General features: G+C 37.8%; 1 protein-coding gene across 1 annotated transcript; it reads right to left on the bottom strand.

The window, feature by feature from the left end:
* Positions 1 to 1,363: 1,363 nt before the first annotated feature.
* Positions 1,364 to 18,543, bottom strand: onecut1.2.S (one cut homeobox 1, gene 2 S homeolog). The gene is made up of 2 exons (XM_018233442.1): positions 16,771 to 18,543; positions 1,364 to 2,161 (listed from the first exon to the last, which is right to left on the bottom strand). Exons 1-2 carry the CDS (start codon positions 17,708 to 17,710, stop codon positions 1,848 to 1,850), a joined length of 1,254 nt encoding a protein of 417 aa, XP_018088931.1. The 5' UTR covers positions 17,711 to 18,543; the 3' UTR covers positions 1,364 to 1,847.
* Between the last annotated feature and the right edge of the window lie 255 nt (positions 18,544 to 18,798).

The raw sequence follows: 18,798 nt of genomic DNA, 5'->3' as shown, positions 1-18,798 counted from the left end.
TTTGGGAGAAGGTCAAATTAATTATTAATAATTAAGACCTGCAATAATAAACATACTTTAGTTAGGCCAGGCTGTAGGCAGATGGAAAATATGCACTTCCCTAAGGCTACCATTTTTCTAAGAATTGCATTCTGGGAATGGGTCAAGGGATTCAGCCCTTTGGTTTGTTTATCTCATTGTGAGGTAGATCCTCTGAAAAAAGTATTTGGTATAGGGAGGTCAACATGAGATGTTATCTAAACCTTGCCAACTGGTGGTTACCATGTGCAGCTTTGATACTTTGGCAAAGGAGGTCCTAAAATATGAGTGACTGGGATCAATTCCTGCCACTATATATCTATAGACTATGGGATCTAGTAAGCAGAAAGTGGGAAGTACTGAGAGGGGAACACCTTGACCATCCAATCCTTACATCCCAGACTGTTTTACTCAACTCATGATCTGGTCAGAAATAGAATAAAGGCTTCTTGGCAAGTGTATTTGTTTATATCCAGTTTGCAGCCCATTGTGTTCAAACCATGAACATTACATGATCAAAGGTATCTTCGGATTGCTACTAAAGACAACAGAAACTGTTGAATTTTACAGAAAATCTCTACAAAACCCAAAAGTACTTGGGACTTTATGGCGTAACTTGCTTCTTGACATGCACCAATGTTATTAATCCAGTGCATTTCCTAGTTCTACAGCTGACACCTTCATAAGTTTAGGAGGCCTGAATATGTCTTCCCCACAAAACAGAGCTTCAACCCAAAAAACATGATGCTATTTCAAAGTGCTCTTCCAACTGATTAAAACAAGAAATCTGCCCTTTCTATAAAATGCTCCATTACAAAGACATCATGGATTGCTTTGTCACCTGCAATATGTTGCTGTCTTATTTCCCAACAGATGCTGGGAATATCATTTGTGGTGTTCTACAAACAGCTGATGTTTGAAATGGAATAACTGTTGTATGGAGTTCCTAGAAATGGAAGACCCCAGCAAAAAATATTTTCGGCAGATAAAGGGGTTACTACATATTTAACCCCCATAGGACTTTCTGTGAACTTCTTTATTTTTGTTTTTGCACCAGGACATTCCCATTTCCATACTTTATCTTTCATTCAGCCTTAGGATTTACAACAGAATATCCCTAAAATGGTGGATTATGGTATGATCATTTGCAAAGCCCAACAGTGCAAAGATCGCATTGGCTGTGAGCATCAAATACTTTAGAATAAAGACTAGAAAACATTAATTAACATTGTGCAGATTATGGAACAGAGCTATATTGAAAGCAGAATTTGTCATATCCTTATATTCATATAACAGTATGTTTCAGTTTAGCATTGGCCAGACAACGGGCGTTGGGGTATCTGCCCAAACCTGTATTACACAACCCTTTATAATAACCCTTGAGCACACACGGTTTAAAAAGCTCAGGGATAGAAACCATGATTCTTTGTGACAGTAAAGGCCATACCTGACCTTTATTCTCAGCTGATAAATTGATGGGCCATTGTTTCCTTGCAAATGCTGTCTCATGTTGGAGGGAGAACTCCAAGCTGGATAACCCTAAGAATTAAAATGGCATTCAGGGGCAGGGAAACTTTTCACCTGTATTACCTGTACCTGTTTGTCCTGTTTGGACTTATGAAAAACAAATTGAACAAGAACAGACAGGTCAATACCCACAATATCCCATGAAAGGAGGTACAAGATGGCAGATGGAGAGCCCCAGCCATTTACTCATATGTTAACAAGTCACCTTGTCTTAAGTCATTCCTAATTGGTGGCAAACATATGATGATGATGATGGCTAAGCTGCTCCTATCTTTGGTTATTAGCAATATTGGCAAATTTTCTCATGCTTTAGTGCAAGCGATGGTTGAGCCAGTTTTGGACACCAAAGAGCCTGAAGATGATGGACGCCCATGACCCTCTTCCATCCATTTGTCCAGGCTTCTTCTGCGGGCATTCATGAAGAAGTTGCTGACGGTGGAAAGCTCCAGTCCTAACTGCTGGGCAATAGTGATCTGCAGCTCCTTGGACGGCCGCTGATTCTCCAAAAAGATGGCATGCAGGGTGCGTCGCTGGATGTCAGTGAAGACCAGGCGGTGCCTTTTAGGAACGTGATTTCTTTCTGCTTTGCTTTGCTCTTGCTCTTTCCTTTTGCAGGCTGTTGGCAAACAAGAACGTAACAGTTGGGTTAATAAAGGGCAGCACAATTATTACATGATAAAACTGAGGAACCACTACATACAAATAAACCAATACATTTATGCTGGACCCAATAAGATCCAGGCTGGTGCAAGATGAGGCGCACTAACCCCGTACCTCTGCTTAGTGATTATAATCCCTAGGGGTGCCTAACAAATTGGCACAACCAGTGATTTTAACTTGCATTATACTTTAACTCCAGCTATCCAGAAACCCTTCAGTAGCAGTAGAAGTCATTCCTATTATCAGAAGGCTTACCTTCCTCTGACAGTCACTTAGGGCAATGGCACATGGGGTATTACTGGTATTTTTCCTCAATTAAAAAACGCAGAGGCAAAAATGCCCCTCCGTTGCTCCCAATGGAAACATGAGGGAAGGCAGAAGAGGTGATTGGTTAATCTGGTCTTTTCACAGCCACAGAGATCAATGGAGGGCGATCAGGGTCATTTTGATGATAAGTTTTAAGTGGGGGAAAACATGGTGAGCCCTGTGTGCCTATGCCTTTAAATAGCATGGAGGCTTTGCATGTTTTTCAATGCTCTTGCTACTTTACATATTTACTACAACAGCTCTTAAAGTGCATGTAAAGGCAAAGAATTAAATCCCATTTTTAATGAAAAAAGAAACCTTTCTCCAATATACTTAATTAAAAAAATGTGTACCATTTTTATAAGAAACCTGCTGTGGATAGGAATTGTCAGACGGTCCCTAACTGCTGTGCAGGGAAACAATCATACTTATGAACAGCAGGGGGAGCCCCCGCCTTACTTCCCAGCCATGCAGAACTTAAGCAGCTTTGTTTGTTTTCCTGTAGAGCAGTCGGCCACTGTGTAGAGATTTGTATTGGATTTTATTTTTGCCTTTACATCCCCTTTAATGTTCCCAACTCCAGCTGCAGGGACAAAGATCATGGAGCCAGATTTAAACAGATAAACTGGAGGATTATTTTTCTGCAGCCACTGGTTCTGCAGAGTTGGAGAAAGTTTGTATTAAACAATACAAAAACTATAAAATCCACATTAGTTTACATGACAACACAGGACCCAGTGCAGTCTGTATATTCTGATTATTAATCAATCTTGTTGTATCGGCTTCTGGCAGATATTATTTGACTTGTGCTGTTTTGATAATTTATGACGATCCCTAAGCAGCCCAGACCACACTGAGCATGTGCACAGTCTTAGTCTTGCAAAGATGTTTAACAAAGTTACAAGATGGTGACCCCCTGTGGCCAACTTTGAAAACATAAATCATTTGTTTGATTCGGCTTGTGGTGCAGTAAGTTCATGTTTATGTTTAGTATACAAAATACAGCATTTCTAGCTTTATTCTATTTTAGACTTTAGTTCCCCTTTAAACCACGTGGTTTAAAAAAACAAGCAATATGGCCGCGTCTGTGCCTATATCTCAATACAAATATACAGTTATACATGACGGATGAATGAAATTGTTCTCCACTTATTTCCCCTCCTGTCTGATGAATACGTTTTCTTGTAGGGCACAATTCAAACCAGGCTCCGCGGGCAGTTGAAAGACTTTAGTATGGCCAGGCGGGACATGAGAAAATGCAACTGCCACCCAAATTTATCATATGTATCAGTGGCGTAACTAAATGTTGCTGGGCCCCACAGCAAATTAATTTTAGGCCCCCCAGCATATACAGAGATTGTCCTGTTTTACCAATATTTATTGAAATTGCATATGAATTAGAGCCTCATGGGGCCCCCAATATCTCCTGCCCCCCCTGCAGCCACAGGGTCTTCTTCCTCTGTAGTTACCCCCCTGATATGGATATTTACACCCCCTATCCCAGTGGTTTGTGCCTGTTGTCCCCATCTGGTGGGGTCTTTTCTCTGGTTCCCATCCCCCTGCCTGTGTCTGCACACAGATAGAGAAATATTGATCATATCAGCCACGTGGCTCGCATGTTGTACTTTATTTATATTCATATTAACTCCACAGTCGCCGGGCCCCCTGTTAGAAATGCAGAGGCAGCTGTAAAGCAATGGAGGAGCCAGTGGTACCAAAGGGGTTAATATGTGAATTTTGGGCAAGGTTAGGAATGATTCCTTTGATGGTAGGACGGGTAGCACAGAGTCTCTGGCTGCCTCCCATATCTTTCTAATCCACAGATAGACCTGTCGGCTCATTCTAATACAGCCTGGCCTCTGCTAAATCTAATATACAGATATGAGGGCACGCACCTCTCTGCTCCTTCTATAATACAGACACCAGGCTTGGCCTCTCTCAGCTAATTGTCATATAAAGACATCAGGGCACACACCTCTGTGTTAATTCTAATTCATGCACATTAAGGCACACGCTTCTTTGCTAATACTAATGGCAGACAATGGGCCACGTACTCCTATGTTCATTCTAAATCACAGACATCAGGGCACACACCTTTGTGCTGCTACTTACGTATACAAAGATATCTGGAAGCCCCCTCTTCTTATACACACATAACACACATTAGGGCAGGCACTTACAGCTAAGATAGTTCTAATATGCAGACATATTTACCTTAATTCTCATTCACAACCACCTCTTATTTGATCTGATCCTCATACACAGAAATGCAGACATCAGGGCCTATAACCGCCACATATTTCACATATACAGATATCTCAGCCTATTACAGCAAGCTAACTGTCATATACAGACATCAGGGCCCCTACCTGCCAGCTAATTCTAATACACAGATGTCAGGGCCTATTCCTGCCAGCTAATTCTCATATACAGATATCATAGCCATAAACTGCCACCTCATTCTCACATACAGATACAAGAGTATTTAACTGCCATATATAAGGGCCTATAACTGCAAGCTAATTCTTATATACAGACATTATGGCCTGTATCTGCCAGCTAATGCTCAAATACAGACATGAGGACTTGTAACTGCCGGATAATGCTCATATACACACATCAGGGCCTGTAAGTGCAAGCTAATTCTCATATATAGACATCAGAGTCTTTAACTGCCAGCTAATGTTCATATACAGACATCAGGACCTGTAACTGCCAGCTACTTACTAAGACTGATGCTCAGTTTCCTACTATGTTTTTAATAAATGGAAATGGTTTGGGGATACAAATATTTTAATATCAGACTCAGCAATTAGCCATTATGGCTCAGTAGAGGAAGACTGAGCAAGGACCTCTACTCATACCCAGCAATCGGGAATTCTCGGTGACATTCACCCATTGGTCTGGATTTATTCAAGAGCAACTAATTGCAAGGGGATTAGTGATATATTGGGAGTTATTTTCTGCCATTTGGCTAAAGTGACCACTTGTGACGTCACTCATAATAGCTTGAGTGCACCTCTAGTAACAAAGTGCTACGTATGGCCATTTCTGCCTCTTAAAAACAATATGGAAGAGGACGTTCAGATCTGACATGTGGTCTAAGTGGAAAAGCCATGAGGGTACAAAACACGATGTTCTTGTCAGTGTGCGCCACCTGATACCACTTCTGAAACAGAAAGACCCATGCTACTAGTATCTCAGCATGCACCCGGCCACCAGCTCAAGGTATTTGTTTTTACTTTTATTGTTGTTCCTTTGGACAGCACAGCGGAAATGTTTCTTGCTTGATAACCTGTAATCCAGTAATTAGAAAAAGAACTGGGCTGACAATACCCCTGCACTGGTCAAACACCACCTAAATGACCCATATTCCTATAGACTTCCTATAGAAAGAAAAGACGGAATATCTATTTATATATATTTATCTACTTATATATATTTATCTCTGTATATATAAATATATATATAGATACTGTATATAGTATAGATACAGTATACTGGTATATTTATCTATTTTATCTATATATACGTATCGCGCTTTCTCTCTGTATGTATAAATATATATATATATATATATATATATATATATATATATATATATATATATATATATATATATATATATATATACTTACAGGTATGGGACCTGTTATCCAGAATGCTCGGGACCTGAGGCTTTCCGGATAATGGATATTTCCATAATTTGGATCTTCCTACCTTAAGGGGCAGATTTATCAAGGGTCGAAGTGAATTCGAGGGAATTTTCGAAGTAAAAAAAAATCGAAATTCAAAGTAATTTTTTGGATACTTCTTTTTTTTTTTAACTTTTTTTTTTATTACATTTATTTTATTTTAAACAGTTAAATTACATACATTCCTGTACAGCAAAGTTTAAGAAATAGAAATCTTAAAAAGGACCATCCCATCATACATAATTAAAACCCCCATCAATTAACATTCCCTTAATGTGATATTATTAATAAGTGTCTCTGTTTACAAGCTACCAATTTTTTGGATACTTCGACCAACGAATAGGATACTACGACTTCGACTTCTAATTCGATTCAAAGTAAAATAGTTTGAATATTCGACCATTCGATAATCGAAGTACTGTCTCTTTAAAAAAACTTCGACTTCAATACTTCAAGTGCTATGTTAGCCTATGGGGACCTTCTAGAGCAGTTTTCTTAGTTTTTTTAAGTCAAAGAAAAATCTTTCAATCGATCGCTGAAATCCTTCGAATCGTTCAACCGCAGGATACCCAAATTCGCTGAAAAAACGTAGAATTCGATATTCGAAGTCAAAGTATTTTAATTCGATGGTCGAATTTCGAAGTATTTTTATCTTCGAAATTCAACCCTTGATAAATCTGCCCCCTTGTCTATTAAGAAATTATGTAAAAATATAATAACCCAATAGGCTGGTTTTGCTTCCAATACGGATTAATTATATCTTAGTTGGGATCAAGTACAAGGTACTGCTTTATTATCACAGAGAAAATGTTTAAAATTTTGGATTATTTGATTATAATGGAGTCTATGGGAAAAGGCCTTTTTGTAATTTTGAGCTTTCTGGATAACGAGTTTCCAGATAATGGATCGCATGCTCGGTTCGGGATTCAGGCAGGATTCAGATTCGGCTGAATCCTTCTGCCCGGCCGAACCAAATCCTAATTTTCATATGAAAATTAGGATCGGTTCTGTATTCGGCCGAATCTTTTTCGCAAAGGATTCGTGGGTTCGACCGAATCCAAAATAGTGGAATCTGTGCATCCCTAATATACAGTATATAATGGGACACATTACAGTCACAAGAGTTATTTTTTTCTATAATATCAACTCGCTGAAGGGCAAGCTCTCAAACCTTCCTTTATTCCCGAGCAATATATTCATATATAAAACATGCTTGTGTCGTCTCGCAGGCCTGTCTGTCAATTTTGCTTTTTTAATATATACCATAAAAATAAATGGGTTGATGAAAAAAAGATTGGGGGAAATAGTGGGACTCGTTCCTGAAAAATCAAAAATCAATAGGAAAAGCTACTCCGGGGAATCGAGCGCAGGGCATTGTGGGTAGTCTATGAGTGTATTGTGCATGTCAGTGGCTTTGATGGAGTCTGCTGGGGAAATCAATGGTTCTGCTGTAACCCTTGCTGTGCTGGGGCTGGCTGGGAATTACAATCTTGTTATTGTTCTGCCTTTAGAATCAGATAATGGTCGTCCCATCTCCCTGATAACACCCTGTGACTTCACAACCAACTGCGCAGGATTACTTTAATAAATGCGTTCACCAGGACAGGGGTCCTACCTTTAACCCTTTCATCTGTAATTGCTTGACAAGAACATAAAATGGATAGTAGTCTAATGTTTTTAGGCTTTTAGTTTTTATACAGCTCATGCCAGTCAAACTGGATGATACTCCCGAATGTCTTTAGAGGAAGCTGCTGTAAAAGAGCACCAGGGATGCCTCTATAGACCATCTGCCATAGTATTGGCCTTCTAAACGTAACTCACAGGGTTTCTACACTTGATCCTGATAGGTCAGTGTCGGAGTGGGACACCAGGGGCCCACCCAAAAACCTTTGACTAGGGGCCTACCAATTAATCTTAGACCAGGGGCTCACTCTCAGTACTATTATTCTCCCTCTCCCTACTCAACCTCTATTCTCCTAGTCTCTTTTCTTTACATACTATAACCTGTTATTCCATCTATTTAGCCACTTTGTTCTCATAAAAATAGGAAATGGCCATGAAATAGGCCAAATGTCTAGCAGCATGAGGGACCACTGACACCTGGGCCCACCGGGAGTTTTCCTAGTATCCCGGTGGGCCAGTCGGACACTGTGATAGGTTGATTTTCCCTATGAGCAGCATTGCTGCTGTCAACCCATTGTGACATTATCCTTCATTGTCCTTCAAGAATGATGGTCTGCAAAAAGCTGTGCTAGACCATTCTATGGAAAAAAAAAAGTTGAGCTCTAGTGCTAGTGGGCGATAAGAATTCGCTACTCCGTTAAAACACCGATTCGTATTTGTTTCATGGCGGCACCCATATGTCATAAACATGCATACAATAAATAGATGGCTGGCAATTTAGCAATTTATTTTCCTTAATATGCATTATATTAACTAAAAACTATAGATTACAAAAATATTACACGCACCATAGATCCCCTTTAAAAAGTCGCACGCGTCAAGCCATTAGCTGGATATATATTTACCTTCATTTTTTATAAATCATTTTTAAATGCATTTTTGCATTTTAAAAACAACAGTGGGAGGCCAGGGAAATACATTTAATCCCACTTCCTGACCCCTCTCCTAATATAGGGATAAAGGCTTTGTATAAGGAACTCCTACCTTTCTCTGTGCTGACTGTGTTCTCAACACCCACTTATGCTGATACTCAGGGATCCTGCCTAATGATTCTTTAAAGGGCATGTAAAGGCAAAAAAACAAAATCCCATTTTTACTTTCTTTAATGAAAAAGAAACCTATTTCCAATATTTTTTTTAATATAAAAATGTGTACTGTTTTTATAAGAAACCTGACTGTATGCAGTGAAATTCTCCCTTCATTTACTGCTGTGGATAGGAATTGTCAGACGGTCCCTAACTGCTCTGCAGGGAAACAATCATACTTATGAACAGCAGGGGGAGCCCCCGCCTTACTTCCTAGCCGTGCAGAACTTATTCTGGTTTTAAAGCTTACATAAATTCGAGTAACTGGAAAATCTCTAAATTTCACCAGAAAAGACAATTTGAACATTCCAATTTTTATGGTCTTAGAGGTTTTCAAAACCACGAATAATCTAATTTTCTCTACAACAATGAATGGCATGTAATTTATTAAAAGATCCAAATATAAAAAGCATGAATGGAAAAAAAAAAAATACCTCGAATTTTGTCAGTCAACTTTTTTTGACTTGCAACAATTTTTTTTGGACACGTGACATTTTTTTTCTCCTATTGGAGTCTATGGACGTCATTTTCGCAGAAAAACTTGCCAAAGAAATTCACTCATCGCTATTATTAACATCTTTAAATAGTTCAAGAGACTTCTGCCATTGACTTCTACATGAAATAGGCTGATTTTAGGTTGCAAAAGTTTGAATTTGAATTTTTGAAGGGTCTGACTGTAATATATCTCATATTCGAATTTGAATTCGAGTTGGTGAATTAGAACTCAAAATTGTGAGATTTTATCAAAAAAACAACTCCAAAACTCAAATTTAAATTCGAACCTTAGTAAAACTGCCCTGAAAAGTTTAACAGAAAAAACAACAACAAAAAATTTGATTTATAAAAAAAAAAAAAATCTAAATGTTAGTAATTGGGCCCCTAAAGCTGGCCATATTTTAGCCTTATATCAAATGAATGATCATATGTCACAATCTTGCGACCTATCACTAACCATTCGGATTAAATAAAGTAGTAAAAGAACAAATCAGATGATGTTCTGGCCGTAACAGAAATTGTTTGAAACTTACATTGACACATTCTAGGGACAGTCACCCATTAATATCGTCAGATAGACAAATACATGCAGAGAAATTATCATTAGCCGTCAGAAATCTTTTAACCTGTCTAATCGACTAAACGACTGATCGCCATGATTTGACTTTATCTATAGCCAGCTTATGTCTGCCCCAAGATACAAGACACATTAGAAGCACCTACAACAGTCACATACTACTCATCCACTGACCTCCATCAACTGGTAGAGGCTTAAAAAAACATGAGTTACACTCAGAAACCAAGGGGAAATTTTATCAAAATTTTAATTAGCGTGGCAAAAATGGGGAATTTTATTTTGAGTTCCGCAAACTCAAATTTTAAAGTTTTATTAATAGCAAAAAAAAACATCTCAAACACTGGTAAAAATATTTAACAGCTAAAACCTCAGTTAGAGTTGCATTTTTAAAATTTTCAAACTTCAAGCTATTTTTCGCTATGAGTTTTTGAGATTCGTTGGAAATTTGACAGATTAATGAGCAAATGAATGGGGTAGAGTTTTATTTCACTGCATTTTAATTGTTTAGTTTTTTTCATTTTTAAGTGATAACAGTTTTCATTTTCCAGTTCTTTTCATAAATAATTCAAGATTTCCCTGTTTTCAAGTTTATTTTATGAATTAAACTCAAAATTTAAATTTGTTTTCAAATTTTCTTCCACTTTTGGCTGTTTCGTGTACCCCTGTTGTAGATTTTGTACTTAAAATAAGATACACACCTAGCAATCTTCAAGCAATGGTGGTTTGGCTGCAGTGTCACCTTTGCACCCCCACCACTTTTGCCTTCTTCTCTACCTCCAATCACTGGGTTCTGTAGTAAGTGCCAAGTATTTATAGAGCTCTATAATATATTTCTCCCACCATGACCTGGGGTTCAGATATCTGAAGGTTTTTTTTGCAGTGAACTTTGGATTTACTGTCGCTTTAGGCACTTCCCTAAGGGGCAGATTTATCAAGGGTCGAGGGAATTTTCGAAGTAAAACAATTCTAAATTCAAAGTAATTTTTTGGATACTTCGACCATCGAATAGGATACTACGACCTCGATTCAAAGTAAAATGGTTCGAATATTCAACCATTTGCTGTATAATCGAAATTTGGGAGGTTATTTAAGAAAAAACTCGAATATATAAACCTCAAACTAATATTACCGACCCTAAAAATTGAATTTGAATCGATTTAGACTAAACTGGAATGTCAGGAAAGCTATTAACATCTTCAAATGGGTCACTGCACCTCTCTTATTGACTTATACATAAACTCGCCAGGTTTTAGGTGGTGAACAGACAAATTCGAATTATTCCCAGGGTAAAAGTTTGATAAATCTCGAAATTCGGACCGAGTTTGGATTATTTCCAATTCGAATTAGTGAGTTTTGACCAAAAAAAAACAAGAAAATTCGAATTTCCTATTCGACCCTTGATAAATCTGTCAAATCCGTTATCCAGAAAGCTTTGAATTACAGCAAGGCTATCTCCCTTAGACTCCATTTTATCCAAATAATCCAAATTTTTAAATATGATTCCCTTTTTCTTTGTTATAATAAAACAGTAGCTTGTACTTGATCCCAACTAAGATATAATTAATCCTTATTGGAAGCAAAACCAGCCTATTGGGTTTAAATGATTTTCTAGTAGACTTAAGGTATGAAAAATCGAAATTACGAAAAGATCCGTTATCCGGAAAACCCCAGGTCCCGAGCATTCTGGATAACAGGACCCATATCTGTAGTTCCATAATCCATTCCACACTGCTACCCCTAATAAACAAGAGGAACACTCTGCTTCAGTAGACAAACATATCCGATAACCACCCTACAAAATAAAACCTACTCCATCGCTACTCCTTTCCCACTACCCTTTACGAAACAGCACATGAATCGGAAATGCATAAAATATTAGCAATTATTTGCAGCTTCACATTTCCTTTAGTTTTTTATTTAAGCCTTATGAAAGCAGATAATTCTAACAAGAGAAACAGAGGATATACAAGGAACCCCTCAGTGGGTCGGCATTTCCCATAAGTCATTGGTATCCGTGACCTTACATGCATGCTTACACCCAGGCTCACTGGGGGAAGGGATGGGTTAAATGTCAATTTTTGAAAGTTCCCCTTGGCCGCTTATTACAAGGACCAGGAAGAGCCATGTTCCTTGGGACTCTGTGAAAGCTGAGCCCATTGGTCAGTCGTTGGCTTGGGTGGAAAAGGACATGAGTTAGTGAGCATCAGCCCCTCGTAACCTTCTGCATTCGAGCAGAAAGCGAATAACATAGCCGAACAGACACAAACGTATTACTTTCATTTCATAACATCACACAGTTCCCCACGTCTGACTGTGATTATCTGTATATCAAACCCCCCCCCCCCCAAGTTGACTTATATTGTTGACTTAGATACGGAATGGGGCAAAATCAAAGTTTTCATTAGCAGCATTGATCTATTGTTTCTGCCAGTACAATTCTGTTTTGTTATTCACGATAAGAAACCCAGTTGTGTTTTTTTAAAGTCTCCTTCTTGGTAGTGTCACAACTTTATAAAGGAGTTCCTTTATTCCCTTTTTTTAAAATAAGTTGGCCTTCTTCGCACCCTCTAATTCTAAAATGTATTTTTTTTTTGTGAATAAAGGACCAAAATGGTACTGTGTTCAATGTGAAGCCCAACGTGGCTGAAAACAGATGGCTACGTGCTACGGCTGATTACAGATACAGCTCCTAAATACATCTATGGCAGGAAGGCTTCAGTATTTAAAAAAAAAAAAAGGTATAGGCGTAGATACATGGGATAAAAAAATGAAATAAAATGAGTGGAATCAGGATATTTCTTCTTGTTTAAATGATGGCCTATATTGTGTACATTATATAGAAACCTGTTATCCAGAAAGCTCCAAATTACGGAAAGACCATTTCCCATAGACTCCATTTTATCCAAATAATATTTCCCTTAGGATTGCAGTGGCCTGGCAGGGAGAGGGCTAGTGGAAACTCAATGTAAATAATGGGGTAAATGAAAGTATACGAGGCCCCTTAGAAGGACATAATACCGACCAATTATGGAGCTAGAAATTATATTTTCTGTTCTATACTTGCCGAGTAAAACAAAGCTTTTGCATGATGGGAGATTAAAGAACAATATACCCAGAATATCGGTAGGGTTTATTAAAGGGATATTATACTGACCAATTACAAAGTTAATATTTTTATTTTTATAACTGTAGCTTAGAAGTCAAGCATTCCACCATGTTTCATGATATTTTGTCCACAGGAGGGCGCTGTGTTTTTTTGGAGAACGTTCCCCTTTTTTCCTCTTACCCTTGCCAATGTGTTCAACCGTAATGCTTATAGAATAGCAAAGTAAAGTTAAATTCTACCTTTAAATAGGTTATATCTTTTGCTTTAAATTGGCCTTATTATTATATCCCATTATTCTGTAATCGTGGACTGTTGCTATGTTGTTTAACTCGACAGAACCAATTTGAAACAGTCTTTCATTTACACAAAATAGAAATCCAGCTGACACAATAACAAAGGCACAACCTCAGTGATAAGTAGGGAGAATCTTCATAGAGCAGTCGATGCCCATTCCAAAGAAAGCAATAGGACAGCTCCCACTTGCAGCCGAAAATGCAAGGGAAATGCAAAATTCTGTAAGCACAGGAAGCCGTGCCGTTGTAATTCAGCTTCTGTTTATTCCAAAAAAATTAATTTTTGTTGAAACCCATTAAAAGAGATTTTGAAAAATATAATTTCTGTTGGAATTTATGTTGACGTGTTCACCCTTTTTTTTTTAAATGGCTACTGATCCATTTCCTTAAATGGAACAAAAACAAAAAACCCTTTATGTTTTTCAGGGGACCGGAAAAAAATAAATAATGTCAAATTAGGGAAAATGTAAAATCAAGGAAATGTATTATGCATTTTATATATTGGTGGGACCACAAAAAATGTTGGAAAAAGGAGGAAACTTGAAATCAGGGGAAGTATCTGACTTTATTCAAATATGTGTTGTTCTTTGTTATTGTTATACATTATACATTTCGTTTTATAAAGTCAGATGAGACTTTTTTCATGTATTTCCTTGGAAAATGATAAGAAAAAAGAAATAATTGAAATTCATGGTGACAGATTTAAAAATAATTGTTAAATATTGGATCCCTGGAAGCGGAGGATGAACTCTTTAGGGTAGAAAAGTGCTTAACTGCATAACACAATCAATGTAGGAATAACTATTCCACTGATGCTTTACACTTTGCTTTAATTAGGTCATATTGTAGAAACCTTTGAAATGTAATTAGAATTTTCTCTAAAAGATTTTTTGTTTTTGGCACCTTTTGATTTGCCCATTACTTTTGGGTCATATAAGAAGTATTTATCATTATCACGGTTATTTATTCATTTTATTTTTTTGCTCTTGTCTTTTTCCTATGAATTTTATGTGAATTTAAATAGATTTTCTTTTTTTTTTCTTCATAATATCAAAACATTATTTCACAAAGCCCCATCTGCTTTGCCAGACATTAATTCTGCCTATCCACTCTCTTCTTTTACAATGCTTGTTCACCTCTGCTCAAAAATATACTATGTTCTTAAGATTTAAAAAAAATGTATTCCTACAACATGAATTATTTTGAAAAATTTTGTTTTTTGGTGGCATTAACATGTGTAACAAGTATCGGAATAGCAGCAGTGTTTAGGAATGTTCCCATAAGTTTTGTACTGTTGCTTGAAAATGTGATAGAAAGAACCTGACTCACACTGAACAAATAAGAATTTGATAAGAATATAAATATATATATAAGGGGTGTGAATGGGACAGGGACCTTAGATTGTAAGCTCCACTGGCTGAGGGGCTAATTGGAATGAAGTATATTCTCTGTAATTCACTGTGGAATATGCTATTTGAAGAATAAATTCTATCTACTGGTGTAAACATTAAGTTTTTTTGTTTTTTTTAAATTAAATTCAAAATGAAATTCTGTAAAAAAGGAAATTACAATGAAACCCTACAATTTTCCCAATCACGGAGGCAAATAAAAAATGCGCTTAAGTCATTTACAATATTATTTGCTCCAGTTTTAATTTGTCACCCTATGCACCAATCGCCGAACAGAATTTTATCAGTATGCGCTCATTGTTAAACAATTGACCGTCCTAAATATTAAACAGATCAATGCGTTTTATAGATGTGCGGTCTTGCAGGAGAATGGGGGGGGGCACAACAGGCCAGCCATGTTTGAAATTTTTAAATTGCAAATTTTTGGCAAATACCGGTCCTCCCTCCTCCTGGCGTAATATGTAAATAGTGGTCATAACTTCTAAGGTTATTGCTAACGAGAAGCGGATAGATATAGACAAACATTTGTTCTATCTGCAAGTCTTTTGGTCACAAAGTGCTACCCAATATCAGTTGGCTAAATTTGTCACCCTGTATTATTTTCTTCCTATGATTATAAATCTACAGTTCGAATGGGGAGGGAGAGTGTTGTGTTTAAACTCTATGATTTCAAAAATCTATTTGGAAAGGAAAAATGTCAAGGCTTATGGTAGGACAAAATATAATCTTGATGGTCCTTTTTTTATTAAGTTCCAAAATTCCAAATATATATATATATATCCATAATGTCTGTTATTAATATTTAATAATGGAGAGTCTTACAGCACAGATAGAAAGACAAACAGATATATAATTATAGAGATAGATATAGAGAGATATAGATAGATAATTAGGGAGAGAGAGAGAGAAAGAGACAGACAGATAGATAGATCAATAGATATAGAGATAGATATAGAGATAGATAGATGGATAGATAATAGATATATATATATATATAGAGAGAGAGAGAGAGAGAGAGAGAGAGATAGAGAGATAGAGAGATAGATAGATAAATAGAAAGAGAGAGAGAGATAGATAGATAGATAGATAGATAGATGATAGACAGATAGATAGATAGATAGATAGATAATATATATATATATAGAGAGAGAGAGAGAGAGAGAGAGAGAGAGAGAGAGAGAGAGAGAGAGAGAGAGAGACAATAGATAGATAGATAGAAAGGGAGAGATAGATAAATAGATAGATAGACATATAGACAATAGATTGATCGATAGATAGATATAGATAGATATAGATAATGAGGGAGATAGATGATAGACATAGAGAGAGAGATAGATAGATTTTATCATTCTAGTACATCAGTTAACTGCCATTTCATACTAGAACAAAACATATGCAATCAAAATATTTTATGCAAAAGGATTCAAACAAATCCATCACACAACAGTACAGGGAATATTAAAACTGGATTTTATAACAGGCTGGTGACTTGCAGAGATGGGTAAGGGGCAATACATGCATTGGAAGATACCAGGGCCTCTAGGCAATGGGATGGTCAGATGGGCCTATCAAAGTCTTTGTCACCTGTCATGCCTGCTGTAGAGTGAACATATGGAGTTGTTTTACCCTTTTATTTCATTATTTGATTAAACTTGATTCTCCATGACAAGGCTCTCTTCGCTATTGTTCTACAAGGTCATTACAAAAGCTTGGTTTATTATCTAATGCATTTTGATCTGACAAGTTAAGCCTAGAAGGGCAGAGTCACCAGCATCAATGACCCCTGAAATTTGAGCTGACTTGCCTCTTACGGGATGACAAGTGTCCAACTCCCCTAATTGCACAATACGAATGGACGGTTTCCCTGTATTGTTTATGGTGTAGGATACCAGCATGCATGATAGAAAGTATCTTACCTTCTAACCTTAAAGATGCCATTCTCTGGAACTCTGGTTCTTGAAGCCATCGAAACATCCTCTTAAAGGTTTCTCTCCCAGACTTTAGCTTGCTCCAAGGTTTGGGATTCCTTAGAAGGTCTGAGAGAGTTCCTTGTGATCGGCACAAGACTCTCTCGGCAAAGATAACCTGGGGTATGCTGTATCGTTTCAGTTCTGCTATAATTCTTTGGGCAACATCTTTGGTATTAATTTCTTCCAGTTGGTTGGAGATTGCTGTGTTTTGCGTCTGCATGGGAGGATTCTGCCTGCAGTTTATTTCAGGCCTGTGGTGTACATAATGGTGTTGGTGCATGGAGTTAGGTGACCCCACTCCTGAAGATGGAGGTGGGGACAACTCCCTTGAAAAGTGCTGGTCAATTCTGCTAAACATACTGTGGTGGGCCTCAAAACCGTTCCCAGAGACCATCTTTTCATTAGTTAAGTGTCCAGAAGGATGACCATAACTGTGCATGGTGGTGAGATTAGGACTTGGCAAAGAAGAAATACTTTGCCCCATGCTTATGTCTTTGGGATAGTGACTGTAAAAGTTACTTGGTGGCCCCAAACCTCTGTCCTCTCTCATAAGAGTAAAGCTTCCAATAACATTGCCAACTGGGACACATTGGTGATGCTGGTGATGATGGAACTTATCATGTAGAGGTTGTAGAGGAGTCAGTGTTGTGTAACTGTTGGCTGATGCCGGTGGAGAGTCACCCCCAAATCCAATGCCAGGGTGCATAGAGGTAGCCAGGTGGTGGTCTGAACGGTGATAATCCCCTCCATCCAATACTGAGGTCATGCTGGACACCAAGGAGGATCGAGGGACAGGTGGATGTAAAGTCCTACCTTGGCTGTGCATTAGCTCGTGGTCTGAGCTAGACATGTCTCCGTTGTTCTGCAAACCCAAGTGGACATTCATGTCTTCAGGCTATCGCATCCTCCTCTTTATCTAATCGTGGTCATTAATCTTTACTCTAAATGGACTGCGAGAGAACCACTGCTGAATGTCCGACTAAATGACTACCTGTATCAGTACAAAGATGGTACTTGCCTTAGATCACCACTGGCTTTTGTCTTCTCGCCTTTCTCTGATTAGCAACCTCGTACAACCCAATTAATTGCTTGTTTGCCGCGTTCCTGAAAAGAGCCCAATAGCTTTCTCCACTGTGTCCTCTATCACTTCAGATGATTCTTCTGGAGTCACTGACACAATTCACCAAGTCGTTCTATGCTTTCGTGGTTCGTTTATTTAAAATCCAAATATCCAACCAGTAAAGCTATGGAGATAGTGTGGAAAGCAAAAAAACTGAAAAATCTGTTTGAGACAGAGCACAGATCAGCTTGCTTTGGTCTATCCTTCAAAAGTGAGCTTGCTCCTTCATTAGGACTTGTGTTAAGCACAGGTCTTCATGTGCAAATGAGATGTCAATCAGGGCTGATCCTCCCCCTTTTAAGAGACCGCTGAGTTTTGTGAGCTTGCTCTCCTGGCTGTGAGGTTGAACAACCCAGGGCTGGACTGCAGCTCAGCTCTCGGACGTCTCCTCCAGCCTCTGCTGCCCTATTGTGATACTGTCTCTCTGTCTCTCTCTGCTTGCTTCCACTCCCAGCCCACAGCTAAGTCTCATCGATTTTATTCCCAAACACTAGGCTTTCCTGCTTCCACACCTCACAAGCCTAAAATCTGACAGATGTGCAAACACCCACCACATTAACTCTTTCACTGCTGGATCCCATTCAATGCTCTGTCCTGACCCCGCGGCATCCAAACACATTGTGCTTTCTTTTCTTACTGAGCTACAAAAAAAAATGGTATAAATATATATTTATATAAACGCCCACTAGTACAAATTCAGATTGTACAGATAGTTGTAAATATTCCCACATCACTCAATCTTTGTGTATTTCCTTATATATATATATATATTTTTTTTTTTATCAGATTTTTTTGGAAAAGTGCTTTGTGTAAAGATGTGTATATGTTTGCAATAAGTTAACAAAAAATATAAT

The sequence above is a fragment of the Xenopus laevis genome, chromosome 8S, assembly GCF_017654675.1.
Source record: "Xenopus laevis strain J_2021 chromosome 8S, Xenopus_laevis_v10.1, whole genome shotgun sequence".
Lineage (NCBI taxonomy): Eukaryota > Metazoa > Chordata > Amphibia > Anura > Pipidae > Xenopus > Xenopus laevis.
This window is presented reverse-complemented; position numbering and strand designations above follow the sequence as displayed.

Bases quoted from the DNA above. Each gene is read 5' to 3' on its own strand.
- onecut1.2.S (XM_018233442.1), bottom strand. From the start codon at position 17,710: ATGAATGTCCACTTGGGTTTGCAGAACAACGGAGACATGTCTAGCTCA. The intron at 2,162-16,770 runs GTAAGATACTTT...GTTTGCCAACAG, and splicing joins GGCATCTTTAAGGTTAGAAG to CCTGCAAAAGGAAAGAGCAA.